General features: G+C 36.6%; 1 protein-coding gene across 2 annotated transcripts in view; it reads left to right on the top strand.

The window, feature by feature from the left end:
• Positions 1-21,098, top strand: part of plppr5b (phospholipid phosphatase related 5b) — a 39,425-nt gene extending 18,327 nt beyond the window's left edge. Inside the window, exons 4-8 of one of the 2 annotated variants that reach the window (XM_057322427.1) lie at positions 1,426-1,558; positions 9,295-9,545; positions 13,678-13,854; positions 15,573-15,704; positions 20,573-21,098. In XM_057322427.1, coding sequence (XP_057178410.1) covers positions 1,426-1,558; positions 9,295-9,545; positions 13,678-13,854; positions 15,573-15,704; positions 20,573-20,602 — 723 coding nt within the window. In that variant the 3' untranslated portion in view covers positions 20,603-21,098. Of the gene's footprint in view, positions 1-1,425; positions 1,559-9,294; positions 9,546-13,677; positions 13,855-15,572; positions 15,705-15,856; positions 17,173-20,572 lie in introns of those variants that run through there. The other variant, XM_057322426.1, reaches the window with a different exon arrangement.
• The last annotated feature ends 87 nt before the right edge of the window (positions 21,099-21,185 follow it).

Below are 21,185 nucleotides of genomic sequence, written 5' to 3'. Positions count from 1 at the left end.
CCTCAATGATTTTCTTCTGCAGAACACAAAAGAAGAACGTTGGTAACCAAACAACATTGACCCCCACTGACTTCCATTGCATGGACACAAAACCACTGAGACATTTCTCAAAATATATTCTTTTGTGTTACACAGAAGAAAGAGTCATACAGGTTTTAAATGATTAAATGATGACGGAAATTTAAATTTTTCGGGTGAACTATCCCTTTAAGTTATACGTTATAAAACAGGGAGGAGAGACTTACCACATAGCAACAGTTTTTTCTTAAAGACCCCCTGGTGAAAATTTTAGTTGTTTATATGTTTATGTGGTGTTTTTAATATGCTTTAAGACAAACCATGTGCAAATTTATCATTTTAAACCATTGCTGAGTATTTTCTGCATAAAATTGGGGCCGGTTGCGATAATGCAAGGTATCATTTATTTTATTGATGCGTAGCTTGTCGGTGAAGCACGTCTCTGGGATCAGTAGGAAATGCTGCTCGATCTAAAAGCAGTGCGAGTATGAGTCGCTTATAATGTGCATTTGAAAAAGCAACACCCGTCAAACATGATCATTATAAATATACTTTATTATCATAAAAATACCTGAGGAGGCTTGAGGATCGGTGATAAAAAGATGTGCTTAGGCATTTCCTACTACTACGTGTGTTGTGGTCTTCTTCTGCAGTGCGTATTTGGAGTTTCTGCACGAGAGCGCCCTCTGGCTTTCCGATGCAGCAGCATTTTACCGTACTTCACTCACAAGTTGTGCATAAATATTTTCGGTTAACCGGGCATATGTCTACTGGTCTCACACCGTGTCTACACCGGACACGACAGGCGCGACGCGACATGATTACCTGCTTGTTCTCAATGGGTTTGTCGCGCGGCATTCAGTGTGGACAAAATTTAATATTATAATGGGTTCTAATGCGTTTCTAATGTCTTTTGTCGTGTTGCACCGCGTCCGGTGTAGACACGGTGTTAGAATCATCTAAATTTATTCTGACTGCTAAGACTGGTCATAACTTTTTTAAATCAGTTGCATGAAAAGGTAGATTGGGCTAACTGAAATATGAAAAGTAAGACCGATTGAGATAGTCCTAACTAATTGCTAGTCAGTGAGACTAGTTGTTAAGACGCAGTCTTAAATTAAGTTTATGCAATTGGGCCCTGCAGTTTACAAAAATGCGGTTTGAAACTGCTCCGGTTAATGATGTCATAAACCTGTTACCAATCACATTTGACCCCTGTGGATCAGCAGTTTGAGGCATAAATATGCAAAGATGGCGCATACGGATGTTTAATTATGTCATTTTGATGGTCAACGATTACTTTTAAGGGATAAAATTATCGACCACAGGGGGACTTTAAGAAAATGTAAAAATGTAATTGCTAACATTATTTTAGACTTAATAGCATCATTTTGTGTTCTGTTTCAGATAACCGTGACAGAAACAGTACTGTTCTTGATACAGTACACGTCGAAAGACCTTGACACTCGGGAGAAGACCATCGTGACGGGAGACTGCTGCTACCTGAACCCCTTAGTGAGGAGAACTTTCCGTTTCCTCGGTATGTCATTTCGCTACGTTTTATGGATCTTTTTATGGAACTCTGTGCTTTCAGCCCTGACATTCAATTTACAGTTAAACCGTGGGAATTACATGGAAGTGGTTTGTCCCTCTCCACAGAGAGAGCGTAAGTTATTGCAGTTGAAACCTTTAGACTTCAGGTTAGAATCAGGTTCCTGAAGCTTAAGTTCAATCAACACTGAGTTTGTTGAATAAAAAGCTTTTATATGAGTTACAGGTATTTTGTGTGACCTGTGTAACCTCACGTGTCCTACAGCATCAGGATGGCAAAGCTCTTCCAACCAAGACACATGTTCTTAAAGTAGTTTAACAGATTAAAGAGCAGATTTTGTGCTGTAACTCACGTCCATTCTCTCCGTGTCTTTATTTTTCTCTTTCTCTGTAATGTTCTCCCACAAATGCCTTAGTGTTTTAGGGAGATAAGGAAACAGCACCGTTATGGATTATTAGCAAGAGGAAATCCACTTCCATCTCCCGATTAAATCCCATTTGCTCATTACACATGCTGCTATTTAACAAGAATGATTTCATTTTTAGTCAGAATTTACTTCAGGTTTGAAAGCATGCAATGTCAAGCTCCTGGATGGTATGCATTAAGCGGTCTTAAAAGACAAATCAGATAAGCGCAATTGTCCGTAAACCTCCTGCGGGGTGCGGAGATCACCTCATCTCACCTGACAGCATCTGTCAACCTTCAACAGCAGTCTCAAAGCGGCCGGGAAGAGATCAGGGCCCGTATGTATAAAGCATCTTAGAGTAAAAATGTACTCTTAAATGTGTCAAAATTCTAAGAATGACGTCATTTTACTCTTATTCCTAGACTTAAGAATAAATGGGATTCATAAAGTTTCCTAAGTGTTAAGACTATGTCTCAGCTCCTCAGCTAACCTAGTTAAGAGGAACAAGACGGCAGAACAGAGGCAGAGACCATGGACTTTACAACAAAGAAACAATGTGTTGGAATGATATGATGACAGGGAGTTCATGAAATAATATAGTAATAAAAAAATGTTAAATCCATTTTTTAAGGATTTGCAGCTTTGGTCTTTTCTTTATATACAGCTGTGAGTGTATGTGATTCAGCAGCTTAATTCTTTAAATTAACTGTTAAAACTTGATTTACAGTGTATGAAACCAAGCCAATGTGGATACATATTTGTAATATTTTTGCACATATTTGCAAAATACATTTTTGAAACGGCAATTTTTAACTTTTGCATCTCTGTCGCCATCTCTGTTTGAAAAATGAAATTGCCGGTTACTTTATGTATTTATTTTCATATGGGTTGAAGTCAACTGATGTTAAATTTATCGATATATCAATCACTATTATAAGCGTACCATTGTAAATCAGGGGAAGGTAGGCAGACCGTTTTCAACACAGATTTTTATGTACTTGCCCAAAATTAAATTTTGTTTTATTTTATCCAAATAAGTTATGGATTGCAGCTGTACATATACAGTATATAAATTAATAAAAAAATATATTAATGTAATGTCTGAATTAAGTACTGTCTTAATTCAGTCTTGAATAAATAGCGCCATGTTGCTCTGACTTCACCCTTGCAGGCTCCCTATTGGCTGATTCAGGGGTCAAGGGCGGCCATTTTGTGTTTAAATCATTGTCAGAACTTAAGAATCAGTCTTAAACTTTACTGAAAGTTGCTTTTAGCTTCTTTATAAAAGTCTCCTAATCTTAAAAAAGTCCTACTTATTATTAAGAATTTGTTGACACTTAAGTCAAAGTTTAAGACTAGTCTTTAGAGAATTTTTGAGAAGTATTATATATACGGGCCCAGATCTCTGATTCTTCACAAGGGCTCTTTGAAGGGTTTGGCTAAAAAGGTGTTGTTTTTTATGTTTGGAGACCGTTTGCTCAAAATTTACTCACCCTCATGTCATCCCGAACCTTTTGACCTTCTCCTGTGGAACATATGAGGACATTTTAAATATTGTTAACATTGATCCCTTCTGTTAAAAATGGAGTTAGCGGCATTCAGGGGCTGTCAAGCTTTGAATTGGGCCAAGCAGCGCCTTAAAACTAATCTATGTGACTCGTGGGCTATATTCAATGACTTCCATGCCTTTTTGTAAGAAAGAGATTGACATTTAAGTCACTTTTCACCATGGTTTGTATTTCCAATTGAAATGCACCAAGTAAGAAAAAGGCACATGAGTTTAAAATGAAATAAAGGTGAAATTGAATTAAATAAGGCACTGGAAGCCTTTGCACATATATATGATGCATCATACATTTCATATGATATCTCCAAGACATTTTGTGCCATGACTATTATTCTGTTTGGTATTTTGGCAAAACTATAAAGTCGTTTGCATCCAGGACTGTTATTATCTGTTTTTATTTTTGGTAAATTCTTTTAAATCTCACTAGGAATTAATGCGTTTAGAAAATGTTGTGTTTATTTCCAGCCATGGTGCTTGAAATGAAAACATTTTGAAGAATGATGATTCTCTAGATTCGTTTTAGGGTTGATGGCAAATCTCCACAGAAAGACTTCAAATGAGACCAGTTGCTTCATAACCTGGAGTCATTGGCTTGTGTTATTTGCATAATGACTCACGCAGCGCTGTTCTTCACGAGAGATTAAATTTAGAAAATGGCTGTGGGTCATGGTACGCTCGCGTTCAGCTCGGAGAAGCTTCCATTCCTCTCTCATCTGCGTCTGCGAAGAAATCTTGGTTCATGTAGATGAATCCGCATGAATTAAATAGGAGACTGTCCAAAAATATGTCTGTTAGGATGCTAATAGAAATGATCAATATCAGTCGTTCAATATGTTATTTATTTTATTTTGTAGGCATTTTATTGTTGAATTATGGGATTTAAAAGATTAAAATTATTGATTTTATTGAGCTCGGTTTGTAGAGCATTGTATTGCACCGCAGTAAATTCTTATTAAGTACAAGTACTTATAAGTATTCTCAGATAAAATGCATTTTTATATTTGAATATTGATTTACTGTATATGTGCAATGGCAATATGTATAAAGCTTCTTAAACGTATATACAAGGCATAGTTCACCCAAAAATAAATTTGTCATCATTTACTCACCCTCTTGTCATTTCAAATCTGTATGACTTTCTTTTATCTGCAGAAAACAAAAGAAGATATTGTGAAGAATGTTGGCAACTGAACAACGGCGGTACTCATTGACTTGCATTGATTTTGTGTCTATACAATAGAAGTGAATGGGTACTACCAGATTCTGTTATCAACATTCTTCAAAATATATTCTTTTGTGTTCTGCAGATGAAAGAAAGTCATGGAGATTTGAAATGACAAGAGGGTGACAGAATTATCATTTCGGGGTGAACTATCACTTTAAAGAGTAACTATTACCATGTCCTTAAAATGACATTGCATGCATATTGTAATGTTGCTGTGTGTGAATGTAGGCAGTCTGCCGAGTTGTAAAGCCGAAAATGAACGAATAACGAAGTTATTGGCTTAGGAAAAAAGGAGTCGAATTTGAATCACGCGAACGAGTCGTCTGTCGGTCTAATTTCAGTTCCGGGTCAGATTTGCGTGACTCCGTGTTATGCCCTCCTACGCTCCATTTGCGCCACTGCACGCGGTAGACCAATCACAGCAGACTAGACCATCTGACCCAGGGGTCGGCAACCTTTGTGACCAAAAGAGCCATTTTGGGCCCTCTCCCACCAAATAAAATTTGTCTGGAGCCGCAAAATATATGTAACCTTTAAAAAAACACAGGTTCTTATGCATGTGAGGTAGTAACCCAGTTGCACCACTAGGTGGCAATATAGTGTGATTTTTATTGTATGTTAGCGATTTATAAATTTTTGTCCCTGGCAAGAAGTGGGAGTGTTGCAATAGGAGAGTAGCGTCGCGCTGCTTTAGTTAGACTTCAGCTTTTCTCTGTGAACTTTAGTTTTGGCTTTTGTTTTTGCACCGCTTGATGAACAGCCCCAAGAGACCGACTACACTCCGCATACGGACATGATGCGTAAATCTTATGAGAAGCACGCTAGCCAGACAGGATTTAAACTATGCCGGCTAAAGACCTAAAAGTTTGGTTTAAAGACGAAAAACGTACCAAGCAGAATGTTTTCTCACCATTCCATTTCTAACAAGCATACATTGTTCGGCGCTGTCTCACATCTGTCAAAGCAGAAATAAAACCGCTGCTCTCTGTATGTTTTTTTCTGTCATCTCTGGTCGCGCTCATATTGTACATTGCATGCACCTATTTAGTCTATTCGAATAAAATATCTGAAAAAGCAAATATATTTACTCAGCCAGGGTGTATGGTTGGGTAAATGTGTATGCTTTTTCAGATATTTTCATCAGGACAGAAGGGGTCAAAAGTGGACAGAATAGACGGATTACAGCAGCAGGTGTAAACGGATATGTGCCTCTTTCGTCCACTTGTGATCCGATCGACCAAAACGCATCTTAATACCAGGCATCAGTGTTGGATGTAACTAGTTACTGTAATTTAATTACTTTTCCCTTAAAAAGTAAAGTAAGGGATTACTCATATTTTTTCCGTAATTTAATTACAGTTACTTCGGATGTAATTGAACTAAACTGTGTAATGTATACAATAGTGGAAATGACATTACAATTCAAAGTCTAATTTTAAATGCATGTATTAATGCAACTTTCTCACATTTGTAATACTTTAGTCAGTTAATAAGAGTACTTTATGTAGCTTTTTGTTATTTATTTGAATGAATTGGAGTCGTTTCGTGTCTAACCTTGAATTACTTAACTAGTCAAGGTCGATATAGGATATAGAAAGTAATTAGTAATAAGTAATTAAATACTTTTTGGAGAGAGTAATTTGCACAGTAATCTAACTACACTATTGAATATGTAATTAGTAACTAGTAATTAATTACTTTTTCAGAGTAACTTACCCAACACTGCCAGGCATAAACATGACAGGCCTTATAAAGACTGCAGGGAGCCGCAGCAGGGGGGCAGAAGAGCCACATGCGGCTCGAGAGCCACGGGTTGCCGACCCCTGATCTGACCAATCAGATCAAATTAGGCTGACAGAAAGGAGGGGATTAGACAGATGAACCGCCGAACGAATAATTTGAGAGTCAGTCAAGAAGTGAGGTAATAATAACTGCCTATTATTAGAAAATGGAAGTGTTTTTACACCTTGTATGTAAGTAAACTTGTTGTTGGACACTCCATAAACCGAAGTATAGGACCTTAAAAATCACAAAATATTTACTCTTTAAGATATGTATAATAATGTACAAGTCCTACGTGCATTGAATATGTCACACAAAAAGTAAATGAGGCGTGTTCCTCCAAAGAACTGCATTCACACCAGAAAACATGGCATGCTACGCTTTGCTAGATTATCGTTTAGTGAATTCTTCTGCCAACAGTTGTAAAATGACTTGTTGTTGACAAGTCTTTCAATGGCTATAATAATGTCTTTGTCAAGCCTGTCATTCTGTTGAGCTGAAAAGATGATTACAAACAAGCAGAACATGACATTTTGGAAGAACGAAGAAACCAGGGTGACTTCCTGTCCTTAGGCTAATATCTGTCATTGTAAAAATCCCCAGAACAGGTTATATTATGAAGCAAGAAGAGTGGCAAACTAATATGTGATGTTTCTGTCATGACTTGGCTCTAGCTAGAGGTTTTCAACTGCTGTTGCTTTAAGACCCAGATTTTACATTTGGCATTGATTTACATAACAAGTGCCAACCCAACATAGTATCACGTCTGTATCATTTTTTAAAGGCACAGTTTACCCCAAAATGACATTTTATTCATCATTTACTTGCCCTTGTGTACGACTTTCTTCTGCAGAACACAAAAGAAGATATTTTGAAGAACATTGGTAACCGAACAACACTGGCCCCCGTTGACTTCCATTGACATTTGAGACATTTCTCAAAATATCGTATTTTGTGTTCCACTGAAGAAAAAGTCATATACAGATTCTGAATGTCATGAGGGCGAATAAATGATGACAGAAATTGTAATTGCAAAAATTGTTGTTTTCAAAAAAAAGTGACAGTAAAGATATAATATATTGGAAAATTTACTGGAAGCATTTACTCAATTTCAAATGTTAATAACTCTATAAATGTCTGTAAAGTCCTGGAAGTTGTCCTGCAGTTCAACTTTAGATCACATTATTTTAAGTAGCACTTTACAAATTCTTTTATAATTAGCCCCATCCCTAAGCATTCATATGACTTTGGTCACTAATAATGTGTGAAGCCAGTGGTTAGCAGGGCTCAAGTGTAATTTGAGCGTTTTAGCTCTTTTCCCAGAGTTATTATGGTTGGGTTTAGAGCGAGTATGAGAAAGACTGTTTAATTATGTGTGTTTGGGTTATACCTCATCAGCTCTGAACATTTGCTCCTGTAATGCGTCCTCGCAGCTCAGTGACCGGATGAATGCCACTGTGGAGATCATCTCATCTCATCTTAGTCGTGTGCCTCACCTTAATGTGTAAGCAGCAAATTTTGGTTTCGGGACACTTTGTGCGAACCGAGCCCACTTAAACAGGCCAAGCACGCCTGTGGTCTAATCTAACCAATTTTCTAAAATGTGTGTTTTAAGCCCTACCTTCATAAACTCTCTTTAAGGGATTATATACCCTTCGTGTGAATCTTAACATCAGACGAAAGGAGTGTGTAGAAAGACTTTCAGTCCATTATCAAGGGACGATTTATATTCTTGTATGTAAACCCCCAGAAAAAATGATCTGATTGTACATAATCTACATCTAATTTATCAGATGTATAGATGACACAAAAAATAAATTAGACATATAGAAAGATTGATTTAAGTTAATTTGATTTGGGAGGCCACTGTATTTTTATGTGTCACGTAACACTAGAAACAGTTTATCTACATAAATTGATTAAGATCAACAACATTTTTTTTCTTTAAAATAACTTATTACATTTTTGTTGTACATACCTAAAGTAATTGTGTGGAAATGTTTTCCATTGAATTAAGTTTATTGAATTAATATATGTATTTTATGTATTTCTAATTTAAATGTAGAAAATGTTATGATTGATCAATTACAGTTTAAACAGGAACTCTTATGCACATGTAATAAATGAAATTAACTAAATGAATTAGATAATTTTATGTCGTTCATTAAATGATTAATAATTTAATAAATTCATTAATCATTTCATAAATTCATTCATTAATACAGTGCATAATTCTAATAAAATAAAATAAAAATGGTAAATATTTAAAGGTGCATTACATAACTTTTCATGGTTAAAATAAACAAAAAATCAGGTATTGAGCAAGTACATCAAAATTGTTTAGATTCGCAACAGTAAGCTGATCGCATTTGAGGACGATATAGAAACAAAAGTTTACCGATTGCAGCTTTAAAAAACACAATAAAATGGATCCAAAGTTCTCAGCAGAGTTATAGTTTTGCTTTTATTTTATTTTATTTTTTTATTGTCATTTTATTATTATACGTGTTGCTGTGCAAGATTAATGCAGTTTTATTTTAGTTTTTGTTTATTATAATTTTAGTACCTTTCTGAGGCAAAATTTCATTTTTCGTTTAGTTTTTCCAATAATTTTAGGCCAACGTTTTATTTGATTTCAATAACCAGAAACGTTTTACCTTGATGGCAAGTTTTTCTTGATTGGCCTGATATATCTGTCAACCACATGTTTACACGTATATCTGTAAAAATCTCTCCTCTTTCAGGTGTGTACCTGTTTGGCCTCTTCACCACAGACATCTTTGTGAACGCCGGTCAGGTGGTTACGGGCAACCTGGCCCCTCATTTCCTCACGGTGTGTAAGCCAAACTACACGGCCCTGGGCTGCCAGCAGGCGCTGCGCTACATCAGCCATCAGGAGGCCTGCACTGGAAACGAAGATGATATACTCCGCGCTCGCAAGACTTTCCCTTCCAAAGAAGCAGCGCTCAGCGCGTACGCTGCAGTCTATCTGGCTGTAAGTCATAGATCCTACTTTCTCCTCTGAAAACCTAAGGTCTGCTGTCCATGCAGTTAATGATGTACTGAGGAGTAATGGTTTACATTTCTTACTGTAAATACAAGTGCAAAATAGTAAAAATCATATTTCAGCATGCAACTTTTACATCATTGGGTTTTGTGTCCATACAATGGAAGTCTACGGGGGCCAGTGTTGTTTGGTTACCAACGTTCTTCAAAATATCTTCTTTTGTGTTCTGCAGAAGAATGAAAGTCATACAGGTTTGGAAATGAGTAAATGATTTTTTAGCGAACTATCCCTTTAAATTAGCTAAAGGAGAGTGACAACCATCAGTCTGGTTTTGGCTTTGATCTGTTTACATTCAGCAGGTGTATGAAGGTGAATTCTGCTCCTCACAAAATGAGCACATCTTGTACCCTCAATTGTATGCAGCAGGTTTGCATGTTTAATAGCCGGCGTGGGTCATTGATATGTACAGTATATCTCAGCGTCTTGGAGTGATTTTCACGAAACACGCTTAAGCATCCCGGAGCGATGGCACCACGCAGGGCTGCTTTTCAAATGCAGATGCAAAGTCACGGAAACTTCATTTGGATTCTGTCCTCAGCCTGACAGCGCACAGATACGGCACAATGCGTAGGAGAGCGTGAACACGGGCGTTTGTGACAGGGAGGTTTTTGCTTTAATAGGTACCAGGGGAAATAGTCAAGGATCATTTTGACAATGAATGCTGCGGCCACCCTCAACAAAGCCACCGGTGAGAAAAGAAATAAGAGTGATGATCGGCTAAAAACATGGCCAGTGACCTTCTTGCGATAGATTTCTTTAATTGTTTAGTGTCCCGCTTAAAGGACAACATTGCATTGATATTCTTGTAACATTAAGGCTTGCATTTAACCTCAAACCTTAAACAATTAAAGAGACGGTTGACCCAAAAATGAGAATACTTTTGTTTTCTGCAGAAGAAGGAGGTTTGTAAGGTGAGTAAATGAGGATATTCTGAAGAACGTTGGTAACCAAACAACATTGGCCCCCATTGACTTCCATTGTATGAACACAAAACCACTGAGACATTTCTCAAAATATCTTCTTTTGTGTTCCACAGAAAAATTAGTCACATACAGATTTTGAACGTCATGAGAGTAAATAAACGATGACAGAATGTTTATTTTTGGGTGAACTATCCCTTTAATTTAGCAATTTTGAGATGAGCTATTGTACAGTATGAGTCAACCAAGCCAAAGACTAACACATGAGCTCTTGTTTCAGTATTTTTGTTCATTGGCACATTTTAATCACTGTACAGCCTCTCTAATTTTCAACAAGCCGTTTAATCAACTGCGATGATGCGAGACTTCCTGCGCTGGTTTACGCTGCACACAGAATCCAAAAATCAAGCGATGAGCATATGGCTTGGTTTAATCTTCTCTCTCATCAGCGACGAGCTCCAGATGTGTGACAGTCCCGTGAGGAAATCCCGCTCCACGGGGACAGAATATTGTCGGGGGGCAGTTTGTCAAGTCGAGTCCCGATGACTCACGGCATTTCGACAGATTCGAAAAGAACGTTAATGTGAGAAATCTGCTTAGTGTCTTCAGACTTTGCTTTATTGTGTAGAGGAAGCTTTGAATTTCAGATTTCCAACCAGGTGCTCTGTGAACTTGCTTCTCAAATCAAAGATCTGTCACTTATAAAGGTCAGACATTGTTGTAGCTTCTATCAAAAGAATCAAAACTCAATTTATTTAGTAACGTTACGTTAGCCTCCACTGGTATAAGGTTAATATTGTGAATGAAATGTGGAATGTGGAGGCTTTGGGTTCATATTTGTTTTGGCAAACTTGCATTCATTTTAAAAATGAAGGTCCTTGACATTGGAATACACAAGCGAAATGTGTTAAATTCACTAAAACTTTAAACAGCACAGAGGTACTGAATCTATTGCACCCGCTCCTTGAACACATTTTGCACCTGTGAAGAATGAGGCGGTAAATTAAGTCTGAAGAGCTGGCAGGATATTTCGAGTCGAGTAAACTTTCACAACTTTGCCAGACTCCCATGAGATAAGATTTACATTCTTCAAAAAGTGTTTTGACAAACTGAGCGTGTTTGATGAAGGGATTAAATAAATGTTATGTGACGTTGTCGGTTGTAAAGCAGGATGGCTGTCACAAATAAAGGCAGTTTTTGCCATGGGATGGTGTAAATCTAATTATATCTCAGCCGATGGCCGGTTGACCTGATAGGAAGGACGTACAGTATTGTGTCTCTGCGGGGCAAATTTCACTGCTGTGCAGTAGTGTGTAGAATTGATATTTTGACAGCTTACTCTCCGCAGCCCTTGAGCAGTTCAGACGCCTTTTTCTTGACTCGAGACACAGTGTTCAAAAGATATCTACAGAGTACATGATTTTTTGATCGATGCAGACATGTAGTACATACTAGGGATGCACCGATACAATTTTTTGAGGACCGAGTACGAGTACCGATATTTTTTCTGGTACTCGACGATACCTATACCGATGCCTGTATAATTATGTTAATAAACCAGTATCTTACAGGTACATTTTCTTTTGTTTTTAGGTCTACTTAAATCGAAGTACTATTTTTTAATTAAGTTCTATTTTTTAATGATAAGTAGCACAATTTTACTAGCATATTTACTAAAGTAAACAATAAACTCTGTGGTCGAATTATAAAAAAATGAAAGGGGGTGGTGTGGTAAAATGTGAGCGTGTTATAACTTGATGAGTTAAACGGACTTTTATTTTGACGGACCGCCGCAAATGGTGTTTGTTTATGTTTGTGTGTTCGTGTCCTCGTGCAGTGAAACTCCGGCGCTGAAATCTCCACAAGCATCGCGCGTTCAGTACACGCAACCGCGCCACTCTTTTACACAGACATGCAAAACAAGCAGAATACATATTTAAACAGTATCTGAATATTTCGTTAGCTCTTCAGCGCTAATTTCTTCTTAATTGTTAGGAAATAATACATTTGCCAGATTCCGTGCCATTCCGTGTTATACAGCAAATTCTGTTTTCATGCCTGGATTCCTCGATTCCGTCCTCGTTTTCCACATTGCGGAAATCATAGGGCTCTATGTTTGTCACATGAGGTATCGGTCTGTCATTACGAGTACGAGTAACGTTACACGAGCTTGGTATCGGGCCGATGTTGTATCAAAATCCTACTCCCCGTGAAAATACGACTCCCCTGTTTTCCCCTAGGAAGGTTTGGGTAAGGATTATGTGTGGGGGCGGGATTTAGAGATAGGGACCAATCACAAAGCAGCATCCTAAGTGAATGAACCAATCAGAAGTAGGGGAGTCGTAATCTCAGTCGAATTTCGGTACAGCACCGGAATCGGTGCATCCCTAGTACATACAGTATAATGCACTAAAAACGCTTGCTCACCCTGACTCCCTTCGGCGGGAGGAGAAATTGGGTCACATTGTGACAATGACCTCTGAATTCTTAAACAAACAGAGCAGGAAACTAAAGAGAGCGACGGCAGAGAGATGATGCTGCCGGGCCCCAGATTCAAGCATGGTAACAATTGCTATCCTTCCGTGATGTTTTCACAGGAACGATGACGGATCATTTTTGACCTTCAGCGTACGCACAAACTTTGCACAATGAGTCGACAGAAATGTCACATACAACGTATTTGTCACACTGCTATAAAGGACAAAGTCAAAATGAGAATCTCCTTTTGGACAAATTGAAAAGAGTGTTGGTTGTTGTCATTGCCCTGAGAACTTACACGCTTAAATTCACTCAAAAGTGGTTTGTACACTGTGTACAGCAGGGGTCTAAATCATTCATGTGAAAATCTGTTTATTCTACAGGAAAAAATGTATCGATTGTTTATTTGTTTATTTAACCCAAAAGATGTTAAGCCAAAAGGCAGATGGTCTTGAAAATGAATGATGTCATAATGCCGCCATAAGGAATTTGCTGAAGTTAGTTTCGGTTATCCCAAAAGTTAGTCCAAAAACATTTTCACATGGCTGCAAATAGATGCTAGCAAAAGTCAAAGTACCGCAGATATTTTTAACTTTGTGTAGTAGTTCCTTTAAATATAGCACAGTTTAGTCATGTGTTATTTCGTGCGTCTTTGCTTTCAGATGTACATCACATTTACAATAAAAGCCAAAGGAACCCGGTTGGCTAAACCTGTCATGTCTCTGGGTCTGACGTGTCTGGCATTCCTCATGGGTATTAACAGGGTGGCTGAATACCGCAACCACTGGTCTGACGTCATCGCCGGGTTCATCATCGGCGTGGCCATCGCAATCTTTCTAGTGAGTACATCACGTTTGTTAAAGCTTTGTTGTCGGCCAGAGCGGAGGATTCTTTCAAGTTAGGTTAGTTTGCCATGATGTAACTCTAACGGCATAATATTTATTTAAAATGCATTTTTGAAAGATGAGGTTTTAATTTAGTTTAAAAAACGACTATATTGCTCAAACGTGCCCTGTCAATTTTTATAATGATATTCTTGTGCTGTTTATGATTTATAATGTGTGTGCACATAAATGTTCATCTAATTTAGATGACGTACGCTTTCACAGACATCTGGATGATACATGTGTCCTCTAATAAATTCTGCATATTCATTTTCTAAATACAGATTTGAGTAAAAAGCTCATAATTGTTTAAGGAGTGTCCTTTGAACCCTTCGTGTCGGTTCAGGTGACGATTTTGCAAACGTCTCAAATCTCTGAATAACATTCTAGCCGAGACATTTCCACCTTCTGATTTCATTAAAGATCAGAAAATGAGTTAAATTGTTCGGAAACATTGCGTAACGCTTGTCAGGCTTGATTTGGGTTGCTGTCGAGATAAAGAGATGTTCTTCTGCGTGGTCCCTCAAAGACGTTGATCTCTCATCTAATGACCTGTCATGCCGAGTTCTTTAAAGATTTTTTAATAGACTTCAGCAGTTCATTTATCGGAGGTGGGGTGATTTGTGTTTCAGCGCTGTGACAATTTGGAAAGGGGTTTAGTGCTGATGCTTTTGTAAAGCAAGATTTCATGAGTTCTCTATTCTCTATTATCCAAGTATTAAACTTGGCATGAAACTCATCAAATTGAACTTAAATTATGCAGCTTGTTGAGGGAAGTGTACTAAATGGTAGCATTTGGGATTTTTGCCTAGTGGATGATGAATGTGAGACTTAAGAGTGAAAATTGTGGTTCAGGTGACCTAGCAATGCTCTGGAAACCACGCTAAACATTGAAGCAAAAACATAGCAACTTGGGAAGTACATGGTTTCACATTTTCTTAGCAGCGTGTAATCTAGTCAGTCTGATCTTGTTTGGTGTTGAGGGTCAAACAGAATTGTTCAAGCCTGCTGTGATATCATGAGTGGGGCTGTGTGTGATTTACGAAAGCTTTTAGGTTTTGTTTTTCTGGCATAAACAATCACCTACTGTAACAGATGCGCTCCAATAAATGAAATAAAAATGCATGCCGTTTCTCACGTAGGGATGCCATTCTGAAAGATATCTGCCTCATGTGTCCTATTTTTAACATGCCGTTTGGCTGGAGTCCTAAAAGCTGCATATATAATGAATGAATTTAAAGCACCAGCAGAATATATGACCTAATTTGGCCCCTGTTTGCTGTGTAGGAGAGCTTCTTATTTCCAGCATCAATAGATTTTTACACAGAAAAAGTGCCAGCTCAGCAACAGGCACACGAATACACATTTGAATTTGAAACAGTGCTGTGAACTACAATTATCTGTCTGTAAATCCATATCTGCCTATATCAATATACTGTATGTGTCTTGTCTGTCTGTCGTTCTATGTTATTGCTTGAGAAAAAAAAACAATTTCGCAATAAGGTAGGAACAATAAATTAATTTAAAAAGCGTTTTATGCCAAATTAATAAATGTACTGTATGTACACGTTATTTTGTTTCGTAAGTAATTATGATGTATTTTCACATAGTTTGGCTCTGAACAAATGTCATCTCTAAACAGTGATGTCGCATAATGTTTCTCACATATTCAGGTGGTGTGCGTGGTCCATAACTTTAAAGGCAAACCACTGCTAAGCGAAGACCCTCCACAGGACCACCAGAGCAATCCCATGGTCAGCTCACCCAGAGTCGAAAGTCCACTGGAAAAGTACATCGCCTCACAGGTACACAATACAAAAAAAGCACGACCGATAGTGATGAAATCAGGCTGTCAGATGCATCAACATAGAGCACAGAGAGCTCTCAGGGGTCCTAATGGTGTCTAAGTGAGGGCTCTTGCCAACAAGATGCTTCAAACACTTCGTGTGTCCCTCAGGTGTCAGAACTGAGAATGGATGATGAGGAGTTGTCGTCTCGCACACTGAAAGAGCGTCTCCTGAGTTTCTTTAGCTGGATCGCCGGCAAAAACAGCCGCTTCAGACACCTGCAGAGCACAAGGCAATAAACGTATGCGCACCTGTGTGAGGAAGCCCGGCTGCCAAACCTCTGGAGTAAACCACAGGGTCATTAAAACCCAATTATGTTCATTTAGTCCCAATAAACTTCAATTGGCTACATCACTGGCCGTGTGTAGTATATACATATTAAGGGGTTTCGATATTGACACTCGTGATATTAATAACCATGATGATTGATGTTGTGTTAATACTACACATAGTGAACAATCCAGTGCACCAGTTACACCTGTTTTACATTTTGCCATTAAACTACAGTCAAGCCAAAATTTATTCACCTTCAACATTTCTCACATTATCACAGTTTATTTGCATATTGTTTTAGTAAATGTTAATCAGAATCAGAATCAGAATCAGAATCAGAAGAGCTTTATTGCCAAGTGTGCTTGCACACACAAGGAATTTTCTTTGGTGTTGGAAGCTTCTAGTACAGACATTCAACACAATGACAATACAATATAATACGATTTACAGTCTAAAAGATTCTAAATTGTGCATATATAAAATAAAGACTATTTTACAGAAAATGGGGGATAATAACATATAAGAGACATTGTACAGGGTAGTATATAGTAGAATAAACATATTAACAGATTGTATGTACACTTGAAAAGTAATAATAAAATATGACAAGAACGCAGAGTGTGTCGGAACAAATTCATCTGGATAATGTCTGATAACTTTGATAGAAAAGTATGTAATGGATTATGTTGAATGGCTGTCAGCTGTTAAATTGAAATACACAATTGTACCATTTTTGGGCAACCAATTACCAAGCAGTGCCTCATTTTGTTCAGTCTGTGGTGTAAAAAGGTCGCATCAGAAATGAAAGAAAAACATGGTCCGGTCAAAGTGTCGGAATAATTTGGTCCGAAATTTTATACATTTTACTGGTAGTCCAGTGTATGAAGAATTTTGGGGTATAACATGTTACAGTGTCCTGCACCCACTAGTAAAAGATATCAAAAATTATATCTGGTGTCTGAATATTTTTTGGTTTGACTGTTTTGAGAATAATTCATTGCCCAAAAAGGGAAAATACAAAATAAACAGTATTGTTTATGTCTTAAACATTCGTTTGGCCACGATAACCGTGTAGTGAAAATCTGATATTGTGACCATAATAAACATTTTTCTGTCAAGAAAACATGTTTAGTATGCAGCATATCTAAAATTATCTACAATATTATCGTATGTGTAGAATTAACACGGTATTGTTTATTTCCTTTGTTGAAATACCTGCAACTGTGCAAGAAAACTTTTTTTTATAAATACATTTTTTTACAATTTATCGATTCAAAAATAAATGTTTGTGTTTATATAATGTATTTGTGTGTGGCGTGTATATATGTCTATAAAACCCAAACATACATGTATATATTAATATATTTAAATACGTGTAATATATATTTATAATTATACATAATATACATTTTATTTATTTAAATTTGTGTAAATATTGTTACATATACAGTACATGTGTATATGCATTTATATATACAAGGTTGTTTTAGTTTACTAAAATGAAAACTTTGAAAACGTTCCTGTTCATTGAAATCAAATAAAATATTGACCTACAATTTTTTGGAAAAACTTGACTGAAGGAAAAATTTAAATGTTGCCTCAAAAATGAACTGAAGTAAGTTTAAAGCAGTAATATTATAATAATAATCAAAAACTAAACTAAAAATGTCTTATAATCTTATATAGCAACATTAAAAATAAGCCAATAAATTATAAAATGACAAAAGCATATACCAAAATTGCTAAAACTTTCACTAAAATTAACACAAAAACTAAAAATCTAAAAATAAAAGCTCATTTAAAATATTAATAAAACTATAGTAACTCTGTACTGTACATTTAAATATACATGACTCGCACACATATATTATTTAGACGTTTCATTGGATGTACGCGCCTGGCCCAAAGTTAACTTCCGGTCTGTGTATGGTTATAATATAACAATTTATTTTATGTTTAATTTATTTTAATAGACATTTATATTAATATGTTATTGTATATTAATTGTATGAAGTTAAATTAAAACTACTCAAAAGTTATTGATTCTTTGCGGAGATCTACTAGAAGTTAAGTTTGGGCCACATAATGTTTGTTTATGTTGTTGCCGCTAAAACCATCTATAAAGTAAACACAAACATTTATTTTGGAATCGATTTGAGTGCACTAATATTTATCGATATATTTTTGGTTCTACCTTCTGAACGAGAACAACCTCAGAAGTGTGAGGTTAGAGGGAACTTTTACCCAGAGCTTTGGCATGTTTGGCTGAAAGATCTCAGGTCCTGTGCAGTTTAATTTTCATTGTTGCATCTGATCTTCTTCTATTCTTCTTCCTGCAACATATTTAATGCTCTTGTATCATGATGTGCCTACAAAAAAAGTATTTCTTTGGTACAGCGGTGGTATCAGATACCACGGTATTTTAATATATGCTATAAACGTATGATTAATGCCATAAATGTGCTACTCCAAAAGTAAGTAAAACCAAAAATTTGGTAATTCCAAAATAGACCATTCTAAATAACCATGGTAGTACCGTGGTACTTGTTGGCTTTTTTGTCGGTTTGTTCTCTGTATCAAGGTTTATTCTGTTTAACACAAGATTGAAAGGGATCGTATCACACATTTCTATGTTTATTTTCATCCCTTTAATATATGGGTTTATTAATACTTGAAATATTGATGTTGGTTATAAATGTTACAGGATTACATGACAGAAAGTGGAATTTTGATAAGGGCTGTTATCTAAAATTCTTTTGCTGTCATTCGTTAACAGGCAGTCTTTACATTTCCTAAAATATCAACGCTTTCGTGACGTAATGAGAATTCCTTGCACGTATATGCCTTGTATTTTCTGCCACACCTCCAGAATCCATTTACTGAGACTTGGTGTTGGAGTTGGGTGACCTAAAAACTCTAAAAGCAATTCTGTACCTTGAATAGAAGCCGAATACACCACTAAACCACCAGAGACTAATCACGTTTGAATATCCTCAGTTTCTCAAGCACCGCTGTCAGCATTCTGCTCTCGTGTTGTGGTTTTATCCTCCATAGCAGAGAAGAGAGTCCCAATGACTGTCTTCATATATAGAAAGACCTTTTTATCCTGTTTATTTCCAAACCTATGAATGTATTAAATAATCTTACATGCGAACAAACAAGCGAAAGATTGTACCCCGGATTGCATGTTGATTTGCGTCTAGATGGGGGATTAAATGTTCTTGTTTGCTTATCCAACTGCACCGATGTACGTGACGTGATGTTTATTGATGCTTCAGATGAAAAGTGTTGATATAAGGGCTCTTCAACCAATACAAACACTAACATCTTGTTTAGTCAAGGGTGCCGATCCGAGATGTTCTTCTGACGTTTATTCATAGCGACAAAGTCCGTGTAGATGAAGTTTGAATCCAGTAATGTACCGTGAAGCTTCTTGGATGAAAAACAGATATTCCATTTTGCTTTCTCCTGAAATATCCCCTGGACAGATTGCTGTCAGAACCCATGTAGTTGAAAGCGGCGAAGAAAATTCACATCTCGCTTTTGTCTCTTTACATGAGATCACGGCAAATATCACTGGAAGCAAAAGATAATTTGTTTGGCGAAAGCTGTCTCACATGCCCAGTCGAGGTCACAGTTTATAAATCGGCGGTATAACCCGGGGAATGATTTTCTCTGATCGCGCTGTTTCCCGAATCCCTGATGAACACACTCAATTTCCACCTGTTTTATTTATACATTTTCATTAAATCCTTCTAAACTCCTTTCAGATCCTAATTATATGTATATGTGGGTGTTTACATAAAACTGAACTCTCTTTTTAGAAAAAAGTTCTGACTTATGTGCCTGAAATAGAAATGTTAAATTTTAATATCAACTCATTAAATTCATTTAGGACATGAATTGTACAGCTATACTGTAAAAAAATACGTAAAAAAACAGAAATTTTCTGTAAACTGGAAAAACAGAAATATACCGTATTTTATTTTCTGTAAAATTTTAGGATACAAGGATATATATATTATAGTTTTCCCCATTTTTCTTGTGAAGGTGTTGTCTTGTTCTGTAATTTTATAGTTTTTGACCGTATTTCAAAAATAAACGGTAAAAAAAAGAAAATCTTGTTAAAAAAACAGACATTTTCTGGCAGCTGGGACACAGCTGGGGTGCCAGAAATAAACTGTAAAATAACGGGTTTTCCTGTAAAATTACACTTTCCCCCTTGTTTTCTTGCAAATTTGCGGAATTTTTCAGCAATTTTACGGGTTTGACCGTATTTTAAAAAATACATTCAAAAATCTGTGAAAAACAGTATATTTTTTTTCATTTTACGTGGAAAATCTGTAAGAAAAATAACAGAAAAACTGTAAAATTACAGGGTTTTTTTACAGTGTTACATACTTGTATTGTATTTTAATAACCTTCTCATTTATTTCTCTCTTCTCCCTAAGAGTTTGGGTTTGCAGTGTCATCTCTTAAAGTGTAGGTGCCCTAAAATAATCTCACGTTTTTGCTGATCGTAACTCATTTCCTGTGTCTCATTCTCTCAACAGAATCACATCACCTTCGCTGAGATCACGTGACCTCGAGTCGCCGGTGTGGCAGACACACTGGACATCCACGATGTTTACCGTCCAATCCCGATAATCTGACTGAATGCTATCGCAGTGGCCACATGCTGTCTGGTGTTGTTTTGATTCGCTCTGCCCTCGTTTGTGTGTGTGGAAGTGTCGGTCTCGTGAACAAATAACTGTTACTGTACTGAAGCTACACTTTTCCATGACTGGTTGTGCTAGCTTTTAAGCAGACAATATCTGCTTAGCAGCACTTGGGGGGGGGGTGTATGTGTGTATCCATCTTTGAAAATCAGAATGGACTAAATTTAAAGTCGTGGAGATGTGTTTTTCTTCATCATACTGTATGTATGTGGGTGATTCTTTATTTAAGGGCACTGTTAACTGTCATGGATTCTCATATTCCTGCTTTGCTTTGACAGAGAAATGTTTATAATAACTAAATATGAACGTAACAAAAACAACTAAATATCACCAAACAATTGTGGAAAAATGACTTTTGAAATTGATTAAATTTAAATAAATGTAATTAATTAATAAGAACATTAATAATAATGATATTACTTACAATATTACATTATATATTATATAT

This window comes from Triplophysa rosa, linkage group LG23 (assembly GCF_024868665.1).
Source record: "Triplophysa rosa linkage group LG23, Trosa_1v2, whole genome shotgun sequence".
Taxonomy (NCBI): Eukaryota; Metazoa; Chordata; class Actinopteri; order Cypriniformes; family Nemacheilidae; genus Triplophysa; species Triplophysa rosa.
This window is presented reverse-complemented; position numbering and strand designations above follow the sequence as displayed.